Source organism: Lycorma delicatula, chromosome 13, assembly GCF_047948215.1.
Source record: "Lycorma delicatula isolate Av1 chromosome 13, ASM4794821v1, whole genome shotgun sequence".
In the NCBI taxonomy this organism is placed as follows: domain Eukaryota; kingdom Metazoa; phylum Arthropoda; class Insecta; order Hemiptera; family Fulgoridae; genus Lycorma; species Lycorma delicatula.
In genome coordinates this window covers 45,803,867-45,827,990 of record NC_134467.1, presented here as the reverse complement: position 1 = coordinate 45,827,990, position 24,124 = coordinate 45,803,867, and the positions used below count along the sequence as shown (strand labels likewise).

General features: G+C 30.9%; 1 protein-coding gene across 6 annotated transcripts in view; it reads left to right on the top strand.

Moving 5' to 3' along the window:
- LOC142333780 (uncharacterized) overlaps positions 1 to 23,917 on the top strand; it is a 67,469-nt gene extending 43,552 nt beyond the window's left edge. For 4 of the 6 annotated variants that reach the window (XM_075381294.1, XM_075381296.1, XM_075381293.1 and 1 more), the window contains 4 exons: positions 2,385 to 2,513; positions 7,912 to 8,040; positions 12,961 to 13,089; positions 19,060 to 23,917. In XM_075381294.1, the coding sequence (XP_075237409.1) occupies positions 2,385 to 2,513; positions 7,912 to 8,040; positions 12,961 to 13,089; positions 19,060 to 20,214 (1,542 nt within the window). In that variant the 3' untranslated portion in view covers positions 20,215 to 23,917. Of the gene's footprint in view, positions 1 to 2,384; positions 2,514 to 7,911; positions 8,041 to 12,960; positions 13,294 to 19,059 lie in introns of all 6 variants that reach the window. The other 2 variants (XR_012758688.1, XM_075381295.1) reach the window with 2 other exon arrangements.
- Positions 23,918 to 24,124: the final 207 nt, after the last annotated feature.

The following is a 24,124-nucleotide window of genomic DNA, read 5'->3' as shown; positions in this document are numbered from 1 at the left end:
CTGCTTTATACATCTTTAATATTATAAATTTGAATTTTTGTAATTATTATTATTATTACTATACTGTTGGTGTTGTTATTTTCATTTATTTTTATTTTTACAATTATTCGCAATATTTCTATCAAAGACATCTATATAAAAAGAATAACAGATTACATAAAGACATTAAAATCGTATTGGTAAACATTAAACATATTATTAGAATGCTGAAATTTTTAAATAAATGTGTAAAAGCAGTAGCAAGCAACCACTTTTTCTTAAAGCTACTGTTTGATTTCAGCTTTCCTCCAGCTGTTGTGGTAATTTTATGTACCACAAAAGGGAGATAAGTTGTGTTATCTATTATTACTGCACTCCCTTCTTGTAAGTTATTTGTACTTCATTCATAAACCAATTTATATGATTTTCATTAACCCAGTCTCATCAATGTAAAATATACGTCAACCATCACATGATGCTTTTAATTTGTGAAATGTCTTAAAAAACCAATTTTTTTCACAATACGAAGAACGGTCATAGATGATAAAATTTGCTTTCAGTTTTTCCCGTATTTCCTCTTTGAACTTCTTAACGGTAAGGATTTCATTATGAATGGTAGAGGTGGTATTGATATATGTTTCTGTACAATACATGATGGTTAAAATTGTCCAGTAACAGATTTCCATTCTATGTCCTATTTTTCCCTGGCGTTTCAAACTGAACGCAACTGTTGTTACTATCGCACTCCTTAGCTGTCCTACATATCCTTTGTACTGATCTCCAACTAATGCCGCGTGTTTTAGCATTGATTTCATGAACTTTATCAAAGTAAATCACGCTACGGAATTCAAAGTCTGAAAGCTGTTGAAAAAATTTTTATTCATTGTAGATTACATTTCTCTAACTACTTTTAATTGTATGGCCATGTTGACTGGAAAACACTGGTGTTTCCCTATTATTCATATTACACTTAAGATAGTTGCAGAAAAATTACAACAAAAAAAATCTGTAACTTAAAACCTGATAAAAAAAATGCAAATTAACTTATTATTATAAACTGTCTTTGGCATAATGCAGCACTTTACTACATAAATGCAACATAACTAAATAAAAAAAACAGCATGAACTGAACATTTGGAAATAAAATATCATATACCTTGTTAGATACCACAGCTAAGGGCTTAATGAACTCATCAGACTGAAGACTGGCATTGCAATTAATTTATACTAATATACAATGACATAATATCAATATACTGTAATCAGTATTAAGACTTTACTGCTCACTGAGACTGCTTCTTCAGTCCTTATATTGCCACAATTTTCAATCTATTATTATGATCTCACCGTAAAACACTTATGTTTATTAATTCAACTATACAAATAAAAATTCTAAAAAATTAATGCCTGATATTAATGGAAATTTATTTTTTCTAATCGTTTAATCTACTTTCAAAAGTAGAAAATTTTTATCTCTATCGGTTTGGATTTTATAGCAATTTAAGTCTACATTCTCAAAAAAAAAAAGCAAAAAATTCGCTTTTCGTGCTCCTAATTTTCAGAAAACTGACTGTAACTAAAATTGGCCCAATCCAGGTAGTGCAAAAATAATTTCATTTTCTGATGATACCTTAATTTTTATTGTAGGATTTTTAACTTAGATGCAGTGGTTTAAATACTAGCGCCGTTTTTCATAGTGACCACTGTAATATAATTGCAATATCTTCTGTTTCATGATCATGATCATTTCATGTTGCAAAAATTTCTGTTTCATGATTAATATCAAATTCTGGTCAGGCATCGTAATTTTCTTATGCTACAAAATTGCATTTCCGTATTCTACACAAGCTTCAAGGTTATGTGGCAACATAACAAATAAACAACTATTGTTTAGAATTTATCTTTCAGTCATTGAATTTGAAACTTACAAAATTTCTATTTTTATAATCTGGTATGTATTATCAGATATAAGATAAGAATTCAAAATTTTAGGTAACATTACTTTAAAGGTATATATTTATGACTAACAAAAATTTTACCATAGACAATATTAACACTAATGTTTCTAAGATTAGAAAAAACTAAATGAGGAAAATTACCGGAGCAGTTTAACAAATTATTTGATTGTAAAAGATTACAATTTGTAGAATAATCTGTAGTTGAGTAATTTGACATTTTTAACATTTAAATTTGGATGATAAAATTTGGTGTATGAAACATTTTCTAGGTTCTCCCATACAAAATCTGGCTTATTAAAGTCATAATAATAATAATTTGACTGTGCCTGTACTGTTAATGTGTGTGGTAAGTGAATTAGAAGTACAGATTATTCTTGTTTTACAAATTATACAAAAAATCATAAATATTTACTTTTTTAGCATTCATTTTTTTGTTTTGCATTGCAGCAGGTAGATTTAGTACAACTGAAAGAGGAACCGGTTAATATGATTAATGGTGATATTCCAAAAGATCCTTTATCAATTGAAGAGAACATCTCAGTTAAATCAAAAAATGTAAAAGTGGAAAATGAAGTGGTAAGAGTATTAGATTTTGCATACAGTGGAATATCAGTTATCTAGATTGACCTTTGCTAGGCCAGATCTGGATAACTGGAAAAGATAATTTAAATAGTTTAATATATATATATACATATACACTGGACATATCATTCTAATGTTTAAATGGGTAAAAAAAAGTCACTAAAATAAAAAAGAAATTTGGAACATGTACAATGTAAGAAAAAAAGTAATGCGACACATTAGTATGGTGTAAAAAAAAACAATGTGTAGAAATTTACTTTTATAATTAATTTAACAAATCCCTTCATACAGGGTTACAACATAAAACCGAACTCATATAGTAACCGCTGCAGAATCGGTAGGTTATTTTGGAATGAAATTTGATAAATGATACGGATAAATTAAATAAGAAAAACATAAAACATAATTTAAATGTTGCATTTATATATCTTATTGTTACAAAAGATGTTTAAAATGGCCACCCTTGACATCGATGCACTTTTGTGTTCAACTGTTCATATTAAGTGTTGTCTGATGCAAAATGTCATTTGTGTTGATTTTTTGTTAAAGGTTCACCTTCAGAACGTTTGATGTTTGACAAGTTACTCCATCTTTTTAGAAGAAGCTGTATTCTTTTTCATTATCACGTGTTACTTGTGCATAGAATTCTTGAAAATTGCTAGGTAACTTGTGTATTCACAGTCTGGTCAGAAAATATTGTTCCCACTATACAATTACCGCAAACGGTATGTAACACCAATTTTCTCATCGTGAAGTGAACGCTCTAATATCTTGTGGGGATTCCTTGCCATTTAGTACTTGGTGATCTGTAAATTAATATTGTCTTTTAAATGAAGAAACCGTGCCTCGTCTGACATAAAATACAACATTAGGTCTAACTGTCGCCAACAATGTTTTGGAGAAGCCGGTTGCAATAATCAAGTCGTTGCAGTTTGTCTGTCTCCTTCAGTTGTGTCACAGTTGTAATGTGGTATGTTCACTAACTGTGACTAACGACTTATTGTTCATTTTCCTCAGCTCTGAAATAGTGGCCTTAAGTGAAGCGACTTGATCAGATAACATCTGAACAAGTTTTTTCAGCTTATTGCAGGATCCACACTGCTGAATACCTAAATTCACGGGAGTTTGTTTTGTCGCAGCAGTGGCAAAAGATACATATGAATTAACAAGGTTCTGTGAATTTAAGTGTTTTTCTGTATTCTCTGCATGCAGCCAGAAAAGATAGCTTGTGCTCGGTAGAAAGTCTGAGAATCGCCTTTTCCTCTAAAAATTGGGCAGTCTCAAGAGCGGGCTGCGTGTGAACCACTATAGTTCACATATTTTTCATCTCATGGCAGTCTGTGTCATTGTGGCCTTCCTGAGCACATTGAGCACAAATCTCCATCTTCGAGCAAGATTTTGATGCTCCTGGTATTACCAGGAGATTAAATGTTAATATAAGAGATGGCATTAGTTATTCCGACCCGCTCTACCACTTCTTGATACAATTCACACTTATTACTTCTTGGATTCGAAGTTCATCAGCTATTTCTAATGACGAGTAATTTCGTCAAAAACTGTTAAGGGGGTTAAATAATATCAATATTTGATGTCATAAGTTACACAATTTATGTTTGATTGATTTGTAGTTTTAATCTCTCTTGTTTAATCAAATTGCTTTTATGTACATGTTATTTCTTTTTTTCAATTTCTTTCTCTTCCATATCTCCTTTATTATTTTCCAGTATTTTACTTTCTTTTTTTTTGTCCAGGTAAGAAATATTTCTTCTATGGTTTTTTCTGTCCTGGAAATCTGAAATATTTTGAAATTCTTTCTCATAGTAAATGTTCTTTGATGTCTTATTGTATTATTTTCCTTTCTTCTATGTCTTTTTCAGTTTCTCTGTTTCAGTTGTTATTAGTTTCTAGATTTTTAAAGTGTATAAATAACCTGTTGGGGTTCATTCTTTGTATATGACCGTAAAAGGGGGATTCTTCTTTTTCTGATTAAATCTGATATTTTCTCCATGTTCATGTAAAGTTCATTCATTATTGTGTCTTCTTTTCTGTCTTTGATAGGCTGAAAGACTTTTTCTGAGTATTCATTTTTTGTTAATTAGAAGTTTGTTGTCAAATGTCAGATGTTGAGTTGGATATAGAGCTTCCAATGAGAAATGATTGTGCAGTAGTGTCTTAGTCTTTTTTTTTTCACCCCTTCCCCTTGGGGCCAGACCTAGACCGATGAAGCACGACTCAATCCCAAGAATGCCTTTGTCTCTAACCTCCCTAGTGACCATGCTGGACCCGGCTATGTCATTCCCAGCATGGGGTACCACCTGGTAGGCCGGGACTGGGTCTTTCCTAATGTCTTGCCTCTAAGTGGAAGTCCCCCCAGAGGGACCTCCACCTGGGACTCTGGTCTTCCTTTATGCCTTGCCTCCTAGATGAGGAGGGCCCCTAGATGACCTTTCACCCGGGACTCTGGTCTTTACATTTTAACACCCTAACAAATCTCCTTGAGTCCCTTTCACTCATCGGATGTAAGACACCTCGGCATCCCACGCCTCTTGAAAGGGGCTATCCACCTAACCCCTTATCTAGAAACCCCAAATCTCCATTTTCGACGTTCCCCTATCATCCTCCTCATCTTCCACCTCCTCCCTAGCCTTAGCTCTCATTATACGGATGACCATATTACAAATGGCGTCCCAATTCCACCGATTAAACAACATCGTTTCCACCACGTTATCTGTGGTGATGACACCAATAACATGCTCCATATCTTTCCTCTCCATCACCCATCTGACACAGTGGAACATTATGTGCTCCACTGCATCACTCTCCATAGTAGAGGCACCCATCCGACCTCCTCCTCTTTCTGTCCCACAGATACTTGTTGAAGCAGCCATGACTGGACAGGAACTGCATCATCTCATAGGCTAACTGCCATATCTTCTGCCCAGCCATAGTTTGAGCTGTCATGTTTGATCAGCCTTCTCGTCCTTTCCCAACGGTGCTGCCACTTCATGAACGTATCTTGCTTAGCTTGACCTTTTGGCAACCCGCTGATCTCTCCACTACCTTCTTCGCTATCAGATCTACAGGTGGCATGGCCACTATTACTAAAATTGCTTCCGTCGAAAGTTCGGTACGACCGCACCACCCCAATTGCCAACAGCCTCTGCAAAGAGAGCAGTCTCGTTCTCACAATGTTCTTATCTAATGCTCTCCTCCAGGCTGGAACAGTGTACAAGACAACGGACCTACCCATCGATGCTAATAATCTCTTTTTGGACTTTTCCGCGTACTGATTTTCATCACCACACTTCTTAATTCTATCTCATCAAATGGAGGAATCTCTGCCGCAGCAACCACCTCCAATACCTCACATGCCCTCCTGGGGAACAGTACCTCCACGCAGTCCTCCAGTAGCCCCTCAACAATTCAGGTAATGTCCTCCCAAACTTTTTAATAACAATCTTGAAGGCGTCTCCCCATATGTCGCTATCAAGGTGATCGCACAACTCCTGCCACTTCTCCCTCTTACTGCTCGTAATTTCTTTCTTAAAAGCTTTCCTACAACTGAACTCTTCCAGTGCCAAATCAATCTCCTCCGTCGCATCTCTACGATTTGCTCGCTGCATATACTTCCTTGCACCAAACACACCAAAACAGGCCCTTCTAGCTGCCGCTACCTCAGGCAACCACCAATATACACATTTATCCTTTAGTCGTGCCTTCTCCAGCAGCATATGGCAAGCCTTCAAAATTACCTCTGTTAAAAACTCTGGTGAAATGTCACAGGTGACCTAAACACTCTTGTACAATATGTTGCACCCTCTCAATGTCCAACATACTAACCACTCTTCTTACTTATACATGAACCCCTTAGTTAATTGCTGGCTAGCCATTTTACTGATTTTGGATATAATGGCTTTTTTTCAGAGATGTTGACTTTACTAATCTCCCTGGGGTATTTGAATTTTTCAGTTTCTTTAATTTTTCCTGTAGGTTATTAGTTTTTTAAACAGCTGATTAAATATCATTATAAGAGATTTTGTAGAGTTTCCTTTATAATGTAGTAATAATAAAAGGAAAATGTAGAAGAGTGTAGTTTATATTAGTTATTCAGAGAAATGTTCATAATTTACACACAGTTTAACAAAGTTAAAAAAATTACCGAAAATATAAGACTATCAGATGCATGGTATAATAATATACTATTTATTAATCTTTATTTATACAGTAACCACAGGTTTATTCCCGTTTACATTTCCTCATAGATGATAATGAATTTTGTAGTGTGCAGAAAGTGACATGATTGACCTGGATTTGAACCCATGACCTCCTGATGAAAGTGTGAGATCCACAGAGATCACCATGAAACAATGACTATAACAATAAAATGATTATTATCATTCTCATTCAGTCACTTATTCTTGACCTGTATGCCGATAAGTAGAAATTTTTTTTTTTTTAGTCAGAAAGTATGCAGTTTGTAGGAAATGTTTATTATGCCTACATATATTCTTACATAAAGTTTAATATCAAATCTTGGTGCTCCCTCAAAGTTAGATTGGATTTTTAAAATAGAAAATTGGGCTGTCCAATCATTATCTGGTATTTATAAGTGAATCTAGAGTATTCGTTCTCGGAGTGGACGATAAACATCCCCTTGTGGGCGCTGGAGGCCTTCAGGAGGGGTGGTGAAAGGCCCACAGAAAGTTGGGGGCGCTGGAGGCCTTCAGGAGGGGTGGTGAAAGGCCCACAGAAAGTTGGGGGTGTTTAGGCAGTCTAGGAAGGTGACAGTTGATTAAAAATAAAGGCAGTTATGTTTTCCTGATATTTAAAACTAAAATTAAATACCTACTATACTAGTACAAAAAATTAAAGGGACGCCTATAGTTTATGATAAAAAATGATTGTATTCACACTACTTTAACTTTGCAACCGAGAAGCTTAGAGAGAGGAATAAAACAAAGATTAAAGCTTGAATAATACATTTTCTTTTTTTTATATCTATATATTTTTTTGAACCAAAATAATCCGCTTTAAAGAGAAAAGGACCCTTTTGTCTTTAATGCAGCATATCTCCCGATCTAAGCAACGTATTAATACAAATAAATGTGGAAATTAATGGGTTTTTAAATACTGTTTTTAAGAGCGCAACTTAAAAACAGCAATTGCAATTATTATTTTTAACAGATGGTAAGTTTAAACATCTTGGGGGTGCTAGACTTTAATCACATCTTATAATTTGTTTTTCCATTAATAATTTATTTTATGATGACTGGATATAATTATATAATGATGGTATGATTAAGTTCCAGTCAGAATAAAAAAAGATTATTTATTGAATATTAATTAGTTTTCATATATTTGTAAGGGTTTTCCTTTTAACTTATTTTTTAAGGAATCTGAGATCTCACTAAATGATAAAGTTTCACCACAGCTTAATCTTAACATGAAAACCAATGAACTTGAAATAAATGATTTACCTATGGTGAAGACAGAAGAAGAGATGAAATTTTATTCGGGTCATGTAAGTACTTATAATTATGATATCTATAACAAATTATATTATGATAAGTATAACAAATATGATATCTTGATAGAGTTCTCATTTTCATAAGCTGTGGGTAATCACCTGTTAATTGTATTCAGTTGTCATATTTGAATATTTATCGGGTTAGTAATTAAAACCTGACCCGATAACAGATTAATCACCTTGTTTGTCACCAGTTCATTGTAATGATTGGTCTAGCCTCCCACAAGGATCTCTTATATCTCACCACCCTAGCCTCTCATGCAGTCCCCACAGGAAGCCCATTAATGTTAACAAGAAATTTTTTTAATTTATTTGATATTACTTGTATTATTATTGTAATCTTTTTCAAACTATTGATATGAATGATTCAGTTTAAACCCAGCTCACACAGTGATAGAGACTCGCAGTTCATTAATTCAATTCATTAAAGTTGTGCTTCAACCGGCAAATCTTCACTACTACATACATGTACTCTAATATATAATTTTTTTTTCGAGATGAGAGAAATATTTTAAAATGTTCTCAGTTATGCTGAGAAATGTGTACAAATTTGGTTGCAATTAATCAAGTAGTTTTTTTTGTTTATCACGAACAAACAAAAATCCTCTTCCTCTTATCAGCAAGTACTGCATTGTCAACATGAAGCTTAATTCTTAAGAATATATATTAAATTAATTTTAAGTTCATCCAAAAAATTGTTAATTTGAAAGTTGATATCATGCTCACTAGAGTCGTAAAGTGGACAGTGAAGGCCTGTTACTATATCATCTGTGTAAGCAGGTTTTTTTTTTTCATGTGGTTGGATTTTGGAATTGAAATCTTATCTCGGGTTTGTGGTACGAGTAGTTTAATAATTTTATAATTGTATTTGTTATTAAGGCCTGATTCTTCATTTTTATCCTAGCAAAGGACTGTGCAATTGGTATTTCATAAGGTTTTAAATTTCTGTAATTGTGGTAAATGGTTAACTTTAATTATGTATTTAATTCAAATAGAAGGGCATGAAACCCAAGAATACAAAATCCTAAGCACATAACAAAGTAGAAGATGCATTGTCATTTTTATTAGCATATTTTAAAATATGTTTCCTCATAATTAACAGTATAATAATAAAATAAATCTTTGACTAAGAATATTATATATACTTAGTTCTTAAATAATTCTTAATAATAAGTAGATCTATATTGTTTTTGAAGCTTATAGAAGTTTTTCTTATTATTAATAATTGTGATAAGTTCTAGAGAACTGCTTTGGAAATTACATTTTTTTATTAGTATTGTTGTACATAACAGTCAACAGTATTAAAATATGTAGCTGCAATTCCTCAAAAATATTTCTATATCAGTGATTAATATCAAATGCCAGTTTTTCATTTGCTACAAAATTCAATTTCCATGTTCCATACACAAAATTCGAGATTAATAACAAAGTAAAATAAAAAAATTACGATCAAACTGTCATTTAGTAAATGTTGAATGTTATAAAATTAATATTATATCTTGTAAGAATTTATTAGGTCAAGATTAGAAATCAAATATTAGGTAACATTATCCGTAAGATAAATTATATTTATTACGATTAAAAAATTCACCAGGAGCAATATTTAACAATAGTGTCAGAAAGATTAGAAAACACAAAATCATGAGAATTATCACAAGAATTTTAACAGTGATTTGATTACAAAAGATTATAATTTATAGAAAAATCGGTACTTACGTATTAAGTAGTCAATCGGATTTCAATGGAAAATGTTAAGAGTCTAAGTTCAACATAGATTCAAAACGGTCTCTTTATTAATTTTAATAAGTATTTTTATTTATTTTATAAATTTAATTTAACCAAATTTAACCCACGCTCGCTAACCTTGACTTACTAACAGGAGTGTTTTGATTATTTAAATAATAAATAATTGCAATAATTACTGAATTTATTAGGTAAATACTCAATAAATTACAGTGTTAATTAGTCAAGGTTAGCGAGCGAAGCGAGCGTAGGTTAAGTTTGGTTAAATTATATTTATAAAATAAATAAATATAAATAACCATTTATTAAAATTAATAAATAATGACTGTTCATTTTGCACCAAAATTCAATTGACTACTTTGTTTTTAAATAAATCTGTAGCTGCAGTGGCGTTAATACAACATAAGTACCAAATCTATATGTATACATAATTTGAATTTTATGTCATGATGGTTAGCAAGGCATAACATAATGTAGAACTAAGATATGAATAAACAAAGATGTACACACCCAGTATTATGAATCTTCACAAACATGACAATAATATAATAAATAAAAGTTCCATAAACTTGTGCTTATTGACATCATATTTAAAAACAAGCTTGCATTGTTTATTTTTTTGAATTCTGATTAATTCTCAATTAGTATTTTCCCCCATTTTTGGTAATTTTCATTGGTTACCAAAAACATAGGGCTTGTTAAAAAAATATTTATTCTAAAATCAGGCTCATTTTTTTAACATAATTGTTATTAGTTGAAATTGACCAATCTGGATATATTTTATTGTAAGGTTTTTATCTTAATTGTATGATTAAATCTCTAACATTCATTATATCATTAAGTTGCTTCCACATAATTTTGCTGTTTTATTTTTAATTTTTTAAATTCTGTGTAATATTTGTTGACTGCCAGTAGTTATTTATTGCTGTGCTCTCTTAAGCCTCAGGCATACGCATAAAACTGACATCAGGCCCATGAGACTTATCTTTTTTAACAAGTCATTTTAATGTAATATTTATTAAAAACGTAATAGATATGCACATTTATTCAAAAACTAATTTGGGTTATGTGCGACTCGCACAGCTTCCTGATGTTCTTCAGTTTTTTTTAAGTGAGATCCATTTGAGGCTTAGAGAGATCACATTCATTTTAATATTATTTACAAAATATTCTTGTATAAAAAAAACGTTTTTTAACTCTCGAGGAGACTACCTATTTACATATCTTAACTACTGTTATTATTAGTTACATCATACTTTGTTACAAAAAAACTATTCACAGTAAACAATAACATTACATCAGTTCTGTTTATTATTTAATTATCAATTTTGTTATAAGTAATACAATACAGAACATTTTTATACAAAATGATGATCAACAAAGTTTCTATAAAAGGTTTTATGAGATAACAAAATCAGACAACAGCTGAAGCAATCAAGATAAAAGAAAGGTATCACACACATAACATTTTGTCATCAGCCTTTTGATAGTTTTTGCTGAGGTTTCTCTGTCTTCTGTCTGCCTTTTTATTTTTTAGTAACCACTTCAGCTCTTGCTGTTTTGATGACTTCTTACCTTCAGTGTTGATCAGCCTATTTACTATTGTAGACTCTTTTGTAGATCCATCTTGACTGACTTCAGGTTGTGCATCATTGTCAAATGTCTGTAAAAAATGTAAAGTCAATTAATTCCTCCCTAAATATTTGGGTTTTTGTTCGTTGATAACAAGGTTGTACGAAAACCAAACACCGACATTTGAATTTCAAACATTATTTCAAAAATGATTTTTTGATGCCGCTTAATTGAATGTCAAAGACTGGTGGAATATGAGCACATTTGGTCAGACAAATCTATAAATGCTTTTGCACTGTTTTGTCTGTTCCACCTTGGATGGTAACAGACAAAATAATGTCATTCTCAGAGTATGAGAGGTCCATCTCCTACAGATGGCCTACATTTTTTGGGAATGACTGATGAATTTCAACATTTTGCTCAATAAGGGGTTTCTATGAATTGGAGTGTACTTGCCACCACTTTTCTTATGTAAAACATGAGCATTGAATATAGTATTATTTAAAAGTTGGTTGAACTGCTTTTACATCACCCTTTTTTCTTTTTCTTTCGAGTGGGTATATGCTCAACATTTGTACCACCCTATCAACTGTGTCCATAAAAATATAATCACTGACAATGTTTGTAACCATTGTCTTCTTTCCCTTCTGTACTACTTTTATGCATTTTAATTTTGGTCAAACCCAAGAAATCTCATTTTTCTTGCCACTTCAACATTTTAACTTCCTTATCATACACTGAATAATTTCAGTTTTATATAATTTTAAAGTAGATTTAAATTGTTTTTGAAGCTTATGGAACTTGTTCTTATAAATTATGGTGATAAAATATTCACTACCGCTTTGAAAATTACATTTTTTGGATAAGTCTTTTGGTACAATGGCAGTCAACAATATTATTAATATATAGTTGCAATTCCTTCACAAAAATTTCTGTATTGTGATCAATATCAAATTCTGGTCAGGCTTGATGATGTTTTTCATACGCTCTAAACGTCCATTTTCATGTTCCATACATAAGCTTCATGCTTAGGTGGCTATATAAAAAATAATTATTATTTACAATCAAACTCTCATTTAGTAAATCCTGAATGTTACAAAATTAATATTGTTATAATTTAGTAAGTGTTTACAATATATTAGAATTCAAAATCTTAGGTTACTTTATCTCTGATGATGTTTGTGATAAAATCTAATTTATCACAATAAAAAAATTTCACCATATGCAATGTTAACACTAATATCAGTATGATTAGGAAAAATTAAATCATGCGAATTAGCACAACAGTTAAACAAATTATTTGATTGTAAAAAAATTACAATTTTTAGTAGAAAACTATACCACCTTACAATTTGTAAGGTAAGTAGCAGCATTTGTAACATTTAAATTTGTATGATAACATATAGCAAATGTCATTTTCTAAATTTTCCCATACAAAACCTGGAACATTTATCACTTAATAATAATAATTTTTTTGTGCCCGGACTGTTTGTGTGTGGTAAGTGAATTAGATACAGAATTTAATTTTATTTTATGAATTGTATAATAAATCATTAACATATTTACTTTATAGCATTCATGTTTTTCTTTTTATTACAGCAAGTAGATTTACTAAACCTGAAAGAGGAACTGCTTGATATTAGTAATGGTGATATCGAAAAAGATCCTTTAGCAATTGAAGAGACTGACATGGTTAAATTAGAAAATTTAAAAGTTGAAAGTAAAGTGGTAAGGGTGTTAGATTTTGCATACAGTGGAACAGCAATTATCCAGATGGACCTTTGCATTGCCAAATCTGGATAATTAAAAAATGTTTATCATACATACTGGACATATTCTAATGTTTAATGGTTAAAACAAAAATAAAACAAAAAATAAATGAAAAAAAATATGTTTCAGTAAAATGAAAAGAAATTTGGAACATGGAACAACGTAAGAAAAAAGAGATTCAGTAATATGCTTCAAAAAATATAATTTGCTTTTATAATTAGTTTTATAATGGCCAAATACGTACATATGTTTTTGCTAAATGAATTGAAAAAAATTTAATTAAAAACCTCAGTAAAATTAAGATCGATAAAAAATTTTTTTATTGAAACAAAGATTTATTTTGAATAGTTTTAAATAATTTATTATTTATTTTTAAGTTGCCTAGTCTGAATTTAAGCAGTCCAGTTAGTTGGACATCTGGAATATTGGCGTCCCACTGTTACCTTTTAGTCATAAACTGCTATGGTTGTTAGCCCAAGTTTTCAGTATTATTACCATTGTTATTATTTTACTTTTTCATTATTATTACCAATACGTATATTTTGGATTACATACAGTTTGTTTCTTAGTATATATATTTATAACTTGGTGTAAAAACAAATTAATCATCAACATACTGACTGCTGTGCCAAATAACCTCAAATAATACAAAAAAATAATCACCAAACACTGAACCAGAAACTTAAAAAATTAATACCAAAAGTCGACTTTTGCGGGTTCCCATATTATTAGTCTAGAATTTCATGTAACAAAAACAAAAAATGAATAAATAAAAACTAAAATTTAGAAAACTTGACCCTAATAATCGACAACTGTAATGATTATCATTCCATTTGGCATGGAGTTATGTTGCTCAAGGGTTTTGTCATTATTTGTATTTATGTTTTCTAAATTTTAGTTTTTATTATTTTTTTTGTTTGATGTAATTTTTATTTTTTTTACTGACTGATGATGCGAGATCTCGCAAAAGTTAACTTTTTGTATTAATTTTTTAGGTTTCTGTTACTGTGTTTGGTGGTTGTTATGTTATTTGACCATAGTTCAATAACTATTTTCAAAGTTGAAGGTTGTCGGGTTCAAATCCTAGTAAAGTTTAGTTGCTTTTGTACGGATTTAAAAAGTAAAGAGTGAATAGCGGTCACATGTCAACATATCATCATCTAATTTGGTCACTGTCAACTAAGATGATATGATGATGACTGATGGATGTAAATCTACATCTTCTATGTGTATTTTTCTAATTAAATAAAATATAAGCGGAAGACAGTTTATTGTTTATTTCTGCTAAACTAATAAATCTTATTCCTGCTAACTTATGTATAGCAGACTGAACAAAAAAAGAGATGAGTGGATAATGTCAAATAACGTGTATGAATTACTATTTCAAACATGTTTTTGTCATCATCTGTAAGTGATACAGAATTAGTTATTTTTCTAAGCCAATCTTAATAACTTGTTAGCTTTTTTTTTATATAGAAGTTCTGTACCAGAGCTCATCAAAACTAAGGAAGGTAAACTTATTAAGGGTAAATTTATAATTATAATTTTAGTCATAATATTATTTACAATTTTTTTATATTATTTAAGTTGTTACAAAATAGTTTTAACAACATGTAAGTATTGCATTTCTTTTGCAGGTATTATGTTTTATAATTATAAATTTTAATACGGTTTTTTAATTTCATATTTTGTACAAGGGAAATATAGGTTCATTCATTCATTCATATAAGATAGAAATAAACGCTTTACCTTAAAAACTGCTAATAAATTATATTTTATAAAAATTATTCATACATTTTTATGAATTTAGGCAATCAGATCAAGATCGCACAATAACAATATATTCACATTTGCCAATTTACAGAGCCGTTAATATATTTCAGTTTAAAACTAGTTTTAAATAAAAGTTTTTGACGTATGAAAATTCTTTAAGAAATATTTTTGTATTCCTTCTTAGTGTGGACATTTTTAAAACAAGGGCAGCACAAACTCCAACATGACATTCATAGCAGTAACATTGCAATTTCTTTCTTAGGTGTTTTTTCTGAAACTGGGAATGTCATTACACAGAGAATGAGAGGTTCATCTTCTACAGAAGGCCTACCTTTTTTGGGAATGACTTTGATGAACTTCAACAACGATTTGCTCTCTGAATTGAAGAGGATTGTACTTGCCACCACTTTTCTTATGTAAAATATGAGCATTGCATATAGTGATATTTAAAAGTTGGCAGAACTGCTTTAATATAATTCCTTTTTCTTTTGGGTAGTATGTGCTCGTGCTCAGCATTTGATCCACTCTATCAACTCTGTCCATAAAAATATAATCATTGACAATGTTTGGAACGATTGTCTTCTTTCCATTCTGTACTACATCTATGCATTCTAATTTTTGTTTAGTTGACAGAAATTAAAAGACATCTTGTTTATCTTGCCACTTCAACAAAATCATTTTACCCTCCTTATCGCACTGAATGAATTTCATTTTATTTAATTTAAAAGTGATATAAATTGTTTTTGAAGCTTATGGAACTTTTTCTTATTGATAATTGTGATAGAAGTTTCACTGGAAAACCGCTTTTAAAATTACATTTTTTGCATAAGTACTTTTGGTACATGGCAGTCAACAATGTTATTAATACGTAATTGCAATTCCTCAGCAAAAATTTCTGTATCGTGATCAATATGAAATCCCGGTCAGGTGCAACATTTTTCATATACTATAAACTTCCATTTTCATATTTCACACAAGCTTCATATAAAAAATATATGAGGCGATATATAAAATGAATATTATTTACAATCAAACTATCATTTAGTAAGTCCTAAATGTTACAAAATTAATATTTTTATAACCTAGTTAGTATTTATGAGAAATGTTAAATTCAAAATCTTAGGTAACTTTATCTCCGATGATGTTTGTGATACGCAATATTAACAGTAATGTCAGTATGATTAGAAAAAACAAAATCATGAGAATTACCACAAGAGTTTTAACAATTATTTGATTGTAAATGATTACAATTTATGATTAGAAAAAACAAAATCATGAGAATTACCACAAGAGTTTTAACAATTATTTGATTGTAAATGATTACAATTTGTAGAAAAATCTGTAAGGTGAGTAGCAGCATTTTTTGATAACATTCAGCAAAACCTGGCATATTAATGTCACCTAATAATAGAAACGATTTAACTGTGGCTGCACTGTAATATATGTAAGTGGTGAGTGAATTAGAGATACAGTTTATTCTTATTTCAATATAAAAGTTGATAATAAAGTGGTAAGGATATTAAGTTTTGCATACAGTGGACTATTTATGTTAGTGATTTAGAGATAAAATTTATTTTCATTTTATTTAGTTACTATTATTGTTTGGTGTCATAGGTTTACATGATTTATGTTTGCTTGAATTGTAATTTTAATGTCGCTTGTTAAATCAAATTTCTTCTATATACATGTTATTTCACTTTTTTAGTTTCTTTCCTTTCACCTTTTTATCATTTTCTGGTATTTTACTTTTTCTTCTATCCAGGTGAGAAATATTTCTTCAAGGTTTTTGTTTTTCCTGGAAACACATATTTTGGAATTGTTTTTCATAGTAAATGTTCTTTGTAGTCTTCTTGAGTTATTTTCATTTCTTTTGTCTCTTTCAGTTTCTCTAGTCCAGTTGTTATTAGTTTTGCACACTTTTTGCCTGTTAGGGTACATTCTTTGTCTGGCTGTCAGATCATTATCTGGTGCTAATAAATATAGTTGAATCTAATTAATATAATAAATATAATTGAAGCTAATTGAATCGTGTAGATCTATATTTAGAAGATTAAATATCTTATATCCTTGTGTTTATATTTATAAATGTGCAATCTTTGCTAAAAGAAATTGTCACTTATTCTTAAAAAATATCAATATCCATCTTAATTGAACCAGATAACAGTACTAACAGTATCTTACAAGAAGGGCCTTACTGTGCTTCTGAGTTGCTGAATCATTCCCAAATCTTCCCACCAATTTAATTAAAATACAATTAAATAATTTTCTTTTATGAACACAACATTCCTCTGTTGATGAATTTTTTTAATTTATTTAATGTTACTCATATTATTTTTGTAATATTATTCAAACGACTGATACAAATCATTCAGTTCAAACCCAGTTCACACAGTGATAGGGACTGACAGTTCATTAATTCAATTCATTAAAGTTTGTGCTTAACCGGGAAATTTCCACTACTACATACATATACTCATTTTTTTTTCTAGGTCAGAAAGATATCTAAAAACCTTCACAGTTATGCTGAGAAACATGAAGTAAAAAGTTTGGTTGCGATTGATTAAGTAGTTTTTTTTTTGTTTGTCCCAAACAAACACTTCTTCCCCTTTATATAATAGTATAGATGTAGACAGGAAATCTTATCAACAAGTACTGCTTTGTCGATGTTAAGCTTAATTCTAGGAATATATATTAAATTAATCTTAAGTTCTTCCAAAAAGATTTTTTATTTAAAAGTTGTTTTAAAAAAATTACAATTGTTGAAATATGAGTGAAAAATCTCATACGAAACCCCAATATCTGTTTTTGATATATGAATACATTTTTTTAACAACTTTATATATTTATTCAGAACAGATAAATTTTGCTGCTTTGGAAAATTAAATGCTAATTTTCTTATCATTAAACTATTAAACTCCCCAGTATCCTCATCGTTTGAATACCATCTAATTCATAAAATATGTACAGTGTCAACTTCACTCATCGTAAAGATCTTGTTTAACTAGTTATTATTACTTTACATCCATTTTCAAACTTGAATATTTTCTGAATCTGTGGAAAATAGCTGAAACCAATCAAATTAGGTAAACCACCTAATGATATAACATCATATCAGCTGATTAGCATGTGAGGTGTCTCACAGTAACAGACTTGCTAGACACAGACAACATATAGATGTCATTCTTGCTAGAGTCATAAATTGGACGGTGAAGTCCTATCATCTGTGCTGAGTTTTTTTTTTTTGGTTGGATACATGGAAGTTTAATAATATTTCAAAGGACATTCTTTAATTTTGCAATTGTCTTTGTTGTTAAGGCCTAATTTTCCATTTTTATCCTCAAGCAGAGGGCTGGGTGATAAAATGAATTGGTATTAGGTAAGTTCTTAAATTTTTGTAAGTGGGGTAAATTTTAAAGCTTATTTATTTAGTTAATTCAAATAGGTGGGCATGAAACCCACGAGTACAAAATCCTAAGTACATAACAAAGTAGAAGATGTAATATGGTTTATCACATATATACAGGATGTCTCTTCTAAAAGTATCTAATTGTATAGTGTGAAAATGTGTACAGCTTATATTAAGAGAACCGGGTAATATAATTTAATTTAAAAAAAATAAATAGCAACTATCCATGTTCTAATGTAGGTTATTCAACTTCAGCGTATGCACCTTTTGTAGCTTGGTAGACATCTAGAACAATAACCTAACGCTTGGCAGATGTTTAGGAGCATCTGCAGCATTATTAAACCATGAATATATGGTCCTTTACCAATTTTTTGTTTTAAATCGTAAAAACTCAACTTTTATTTTGTACAACTTGTAATAAAACCCCAAGAAAAAAAGTCCAAAAGAGGTCATATCTGGGAGATCTAGGTTGCTGTGCAGTTGGACACATCTGATCCAATCCGGGAAGCGTTGTTCAGGAACACATCTCGATAAATTTATGGTAGAGCACCATCTTATTGGAAACTGTATCCTGTATGAATCTGAGGAACAGCAAAGTTTTCAAGCAGTCGAGATACATTTGCCTTGTAACAGTGGGCTCCATGAAAAAACAGACTGATGGTGCCAATTTTATTCCGTCATAATCGGACATTGATTTTTGATTTGTCTCTTTCATTTGCGATTGTAATTAGTTATTTTTGATTTTACAGGTTACTATCGATAAAGGAAACGTCAAGAAAAGTACCAAAATATCCAATGAATGCAAGTGTGCATATGGTGATGTAACAACTGAAGAAAATTTAGTGGGGAATATAAATAGTGAAAACATGTTACTTTTCCAGAATGGAAAGAAATTGGTTTGTGAATATTGCGATGAAAGATTCAGATGTAAATGTTATTTAAGGAGACACATTAACTTTCATTGTAAAAAAAAAAATAATAGTAATTTCTGTCAAAAATCTCTTATTCATGATAAAGATTTAAAAACCCACCTTATGCATAATGAAGAAAAAAATTATATTTGTAACTTTTGTCAGAAGTCTTTTAATCGGAGTTCTACTTTAAAATTACATTTAAATATTCATACCAAGGAAAAAAATTATATTTGTAACTTTTGTCAAAAGTCATTTAATCATAAAAACAGTTTAAGGACTCATATTAATACTCATGCAAAAGAGAAAATTTATGCTTGTACCTTTTGTCAGAAGATTTTTAAGCAAAGTTCTGCTTTAAAATTACATTTAAATAATCATACCAAAGAGAAAAATTATGTTTGTAACTTTTGTCAAAAGTCATTTAATCATAAAAACACTTTAAAGACGCATATTAATATTCATACAAAAGAGAAAAATTATGTTTGCAACTTTTGTCAGAAGACTTTTAATCAAAGTTCTAATTTAAAATTACATTTAAATATTCATACAAAAGAGAAAAATTATGTTTGTAACTTCTGCCAAAAGGTTTTTTATCAACCTTCTAATTTAAAGAAACATCTTAATATTCATACAAAAGAGAAAGATTATGTTTGTAAGTTCTGCCAAAAGGTTTTCAGTCATTCTTCTACTTTAAAGACACATCTTAATATTCATACAAAAGAGAAAAATTATGTTTGTAACTTCTGCCAAACAGTTTTCAGTCATTCCTCTACTTTAAAGACACATCTTAATATTCATACAAAAGTGAAAAATTATGTTTGTAACTTCTGCCAAACTCTTTTCAGTCATTCTTCTAGTTTAAAGAAGCATCTTAATATTCATACAAAAGAAAAAAATTATGTCTGTAAATTCTGCCAAAAGGCTTTTAATCATCTTTCTAATTTAAAGAAGCATATTAATTTACACACCAAAGAAAAAATTTGTTTGTAACATTTGCCAAAAATCTTTAATGAGAGTTATACTTTAAAGATTACTTCGTTTTGTTGTAATAATGTTGTTTCTAAGGCAGAGATTATGTGCGTTCTCAATATTATACAAAATAAGTTATACTTAAGTTTATGTGAAGATATTGGTGCAACTTTTAAAATTACTTTTCCTGATAGTTGTATAGTGTCAAAATTCCAGCTTGGAGCTATTAAATGCTCTTGTCATCAACATGTTCCTGTACTGTACTTTGATGGCATTCTGCAAATACACTGGACTAATAATGACAAAATATTTTTCAAGTAAATATAAGTAACGTTTGTTTTCTGTACAAAATAGGTGTTCTGTTCTAGTTTTCTTATCTGTATTACTTTTAGTTTTCCTTAAGTTTTGATCATACATATATTCTTTATTAAATTGAAATCTATGTATCTTAATGTTTTTATGCAAACCAAGTTATTAAATACAGTTTTCTTTTTACTTGGCAAAATATTGTAGGCTAGTTTTTGTGAAAAAGTTCAGCAATTCTATGTCCGTGCCAATTATTTTTAAAAATTGCTTTAGTTAGTTTTTATTTCTTATCTGTTACTTTTAGTTACAATGATGTTCATCAGCAAAAAACTTATTGTATTTTTGTTATTTTTTGTTTTGTACTTTACAGTGTAAATTACTGAAACAATTTATCACAAAAATTAGCCCAATTATAAATGTGTATTCAAAAAATCATTAAAAAATGAATTTAATAATAGAAAAAAAAGTGTCAGTTGGGCAGCTACGGGTACGGTAGAGACTGCAAAAAAAATATTTATGTACTTTGCGGAGTAAACGGCAGTAGCATATCATTATGAGAGTCAGGAAATTTTAATGTATTGGTCAGTAAAGTCAGGAAAAACGAACCTTAAAATTCAGTGGAAATTCTATATATAAAAATTTCTTCAATTCATACTTATTGGAGATCCTTTGTAATTGTTTCAATCTAATTTATTTTGATTTTTATTTCAGCAGAAATATGTTAATCTTTAAAGCTAAAAATAAAAAAATTTAAAGTTGTTGCCATCAGTTTCATAGGTATATAATTTACAATACTAGGTACTATTGTTAACAAAAGGGAGGGGGGTGCACTCTATTTTTTATTTGTGGATTTTCGCTTCTTTCTGCTACAAAGTAAATAGCTGGTTTAACTGAGATTTAATTGATTTTAGTTAGGTCAGGTGAGGAAATATAACTGACGATTCACGAGTATTGAAGTTTGTATTGTATTACCATAACTTTTTTTTTCCCCACCCTACTCCCCTCAGCAATACAATATAAGTAAAGTTCAACCCAGGGAAGTGTCCCTTTACTCTAAGGGAGCCTTCTCACTCACCAGCAGTAAATCCGGCACGGCAGTTTGGCCTCCCCGATCGGATCTTTTGATCTTTATTTTGCCTGCCTCTAATCCCTGTGAGGGGGTAACCAGGCCCGACTATGTCGTTCCTGGGCCCTGCACGGCCAGGTCAGGTCTCTGTCTTGATTTTATCTCTGACCTACACTAGTCCTGGAGCCCACATCTGCTCATCGGAACCGGCTCACCTAAGCATACTGGCACTCACAAATGGGGCTGTCCACCCTTCCCTACTCTAAAGTCCACGGCATCTCCCTTCAGCGCCCTTACCGTGTAACACCTTCATAGCATACATGTCAAAGGCTCTTCAGTTCTCTTCTGAGGACAGCATGAAGGACACCAGGTTTTCAGGTCTTAATTTGTTGATGCCGGCTTGAGTCTACCAAAGGTGCCGTTGTGCACACAAATATGGTGTGCTCCTCTGTGTCCTCTCTGTTGCAAAACATGCATCACGGAGAGTCCAGTCTGCCAAATCGATTGAGGTAATGTTGAAACATTCCTTGGCCGGAGAGCAATTGTGACGTATAAAAATCTATATTGCCATGTTTCCTTTTCGTCCATATGTCTAAGTTTGTGATTAATCTCCTTGTTCAGGCTGCTTCATTTCCAGTCATCTATCTTTCACGCCATGTCTCCATTACATTAACCTTGTCCTCACTCTTCCCCATATCATCGCAGGAAAGCTGTTGCACTCTAACTTGAAGGTCAATTGGCAAAGCTGAAGCCAACACGCTTACCGCACTGTATGACGTAGTTGTATAACACGCCATAACAGCCAACGACATTCACCTGTGGACTGTGTAAATGTGCCCAATTCCTCATTCCTCATGACCCTCATTGCTCCACCCCAAACCGAGGCAGCATACAATAACGCTGAAATTATCATTGACGTGATAAATCTGTGTTTGGAAGCCCTTGGAGCCGACTGAGTAGTGATCAACGCATTCAGTGATTTCAAGATTTTTTTAGGTCCTTGTACAACTGTTTACTATGTGTTGACTAAATTTACATGATTTGTTGATCTGTACCCCCAGGTACAATATCATGTCTCTCGTAGCAACTGTCCACCTAGCATGAGATTTATTCTACCCATCATTCTTCTGCCTGTTAGTGTAATGTATGCACATTTCTGTGGGGACAACCCCTGATTGTATTTAAGACCGAGTTTCCCCTTTCTTCCAGCTCAGCCTCAGAACTGCCGCTGACATCAGCATACACCACTATTTAAGTTGCAGCTGACAAAGGAAGCTGCAGGATGCTATCATAGACCAGGAGCCAAAGAAACGGTCCCAGGAGGCACGCCCTCTCAGATCTAAAATCTTAGCCTTCTGTTGTGGATGTCAGCATCAACCCATCTGTCAGACAGGTATTCAGAAATTTGTCTACTGAGGTTGGCACTGTTCCCTTTCGCAGACAGTGCTGCCATAATCGATTCCCATGATATTGAACCAAATGCGTTAAGTACGCCCAACAGGATTAGCATCAGCATGTGTGAAGGTGAAAGACATGCCATGCCCGTCAAATCTCGTGTTCAACCCGAATGAAAATGTCGGTGGTAGAGGGCTGTATGCATCATACTCGGGCACCACCGACTGCTAAGAGGAGATAAAATAATTATTATAATAGCATTAAATTTTCTTTTTTTTTTACAATGAACTCATTTTTTTCCAGTTTATACTGATATAATTGTTTATTCGGGCTACCATTTATTAAACTTTATTTACGATCGGCCATTATATTATACTGTACATAATAGTTTTTATCTTTAATTTAAAAATACTATTAATACCTCAGCTTTAATAACGCAGTTTTGTTATCATGTGTACTTTATATCAAGAGACGTATTAGTTTTAAAAAGTTAATATGATTACTTTACTGCCTGTTTTACTGTAATTTCTTTACTTATTTATTTTTATAATAACAAATAATTGTTTCTTTGTTTTTTGTTTATAAAATAATTTGTTGATTTAAAAGTGTTGATTCCTCTACTGTCTTTTTTTACTGTAATTCTTCTCCGTGTTTGTTTTCATTTGTTTTTCTACGGCTGTCTAAACCTAACTTAAAAATTATTCTTTAATGTTTTTCCTTTTTTTCTAGATATCTGGGTCTGGGTTAATAATGACGGTCTGTTCCTAATTACTTAACTTGTATTATGTATTTATATAGAATTTCTATTTTATTTACAAAGTTTTTCTGTATATTGACAATTGATATTTTTAGAAGGAGATCATCTGCAAAGACTCATCGCCAACATACAAAATATTCTTGTATCGTTTGCTATGATAAATACATCTTTTAAATAAATTGTTGGTAAATTACTGATCATTTTTGTTAATTTCTTTTACCTACTACATTTTTACGATCGTAAACTTAAATGTGTTTTAACTATTCGTTTATACGTCATAATTTATTCTGATACATTTTTATAATTATTTTGTATATTAGTATGATTTTAATAATTATGGTGTCATACAGATATTTTTGTCGACTTAAACTATTAATTTCAAATAAAAAATATATATGTATGTATAT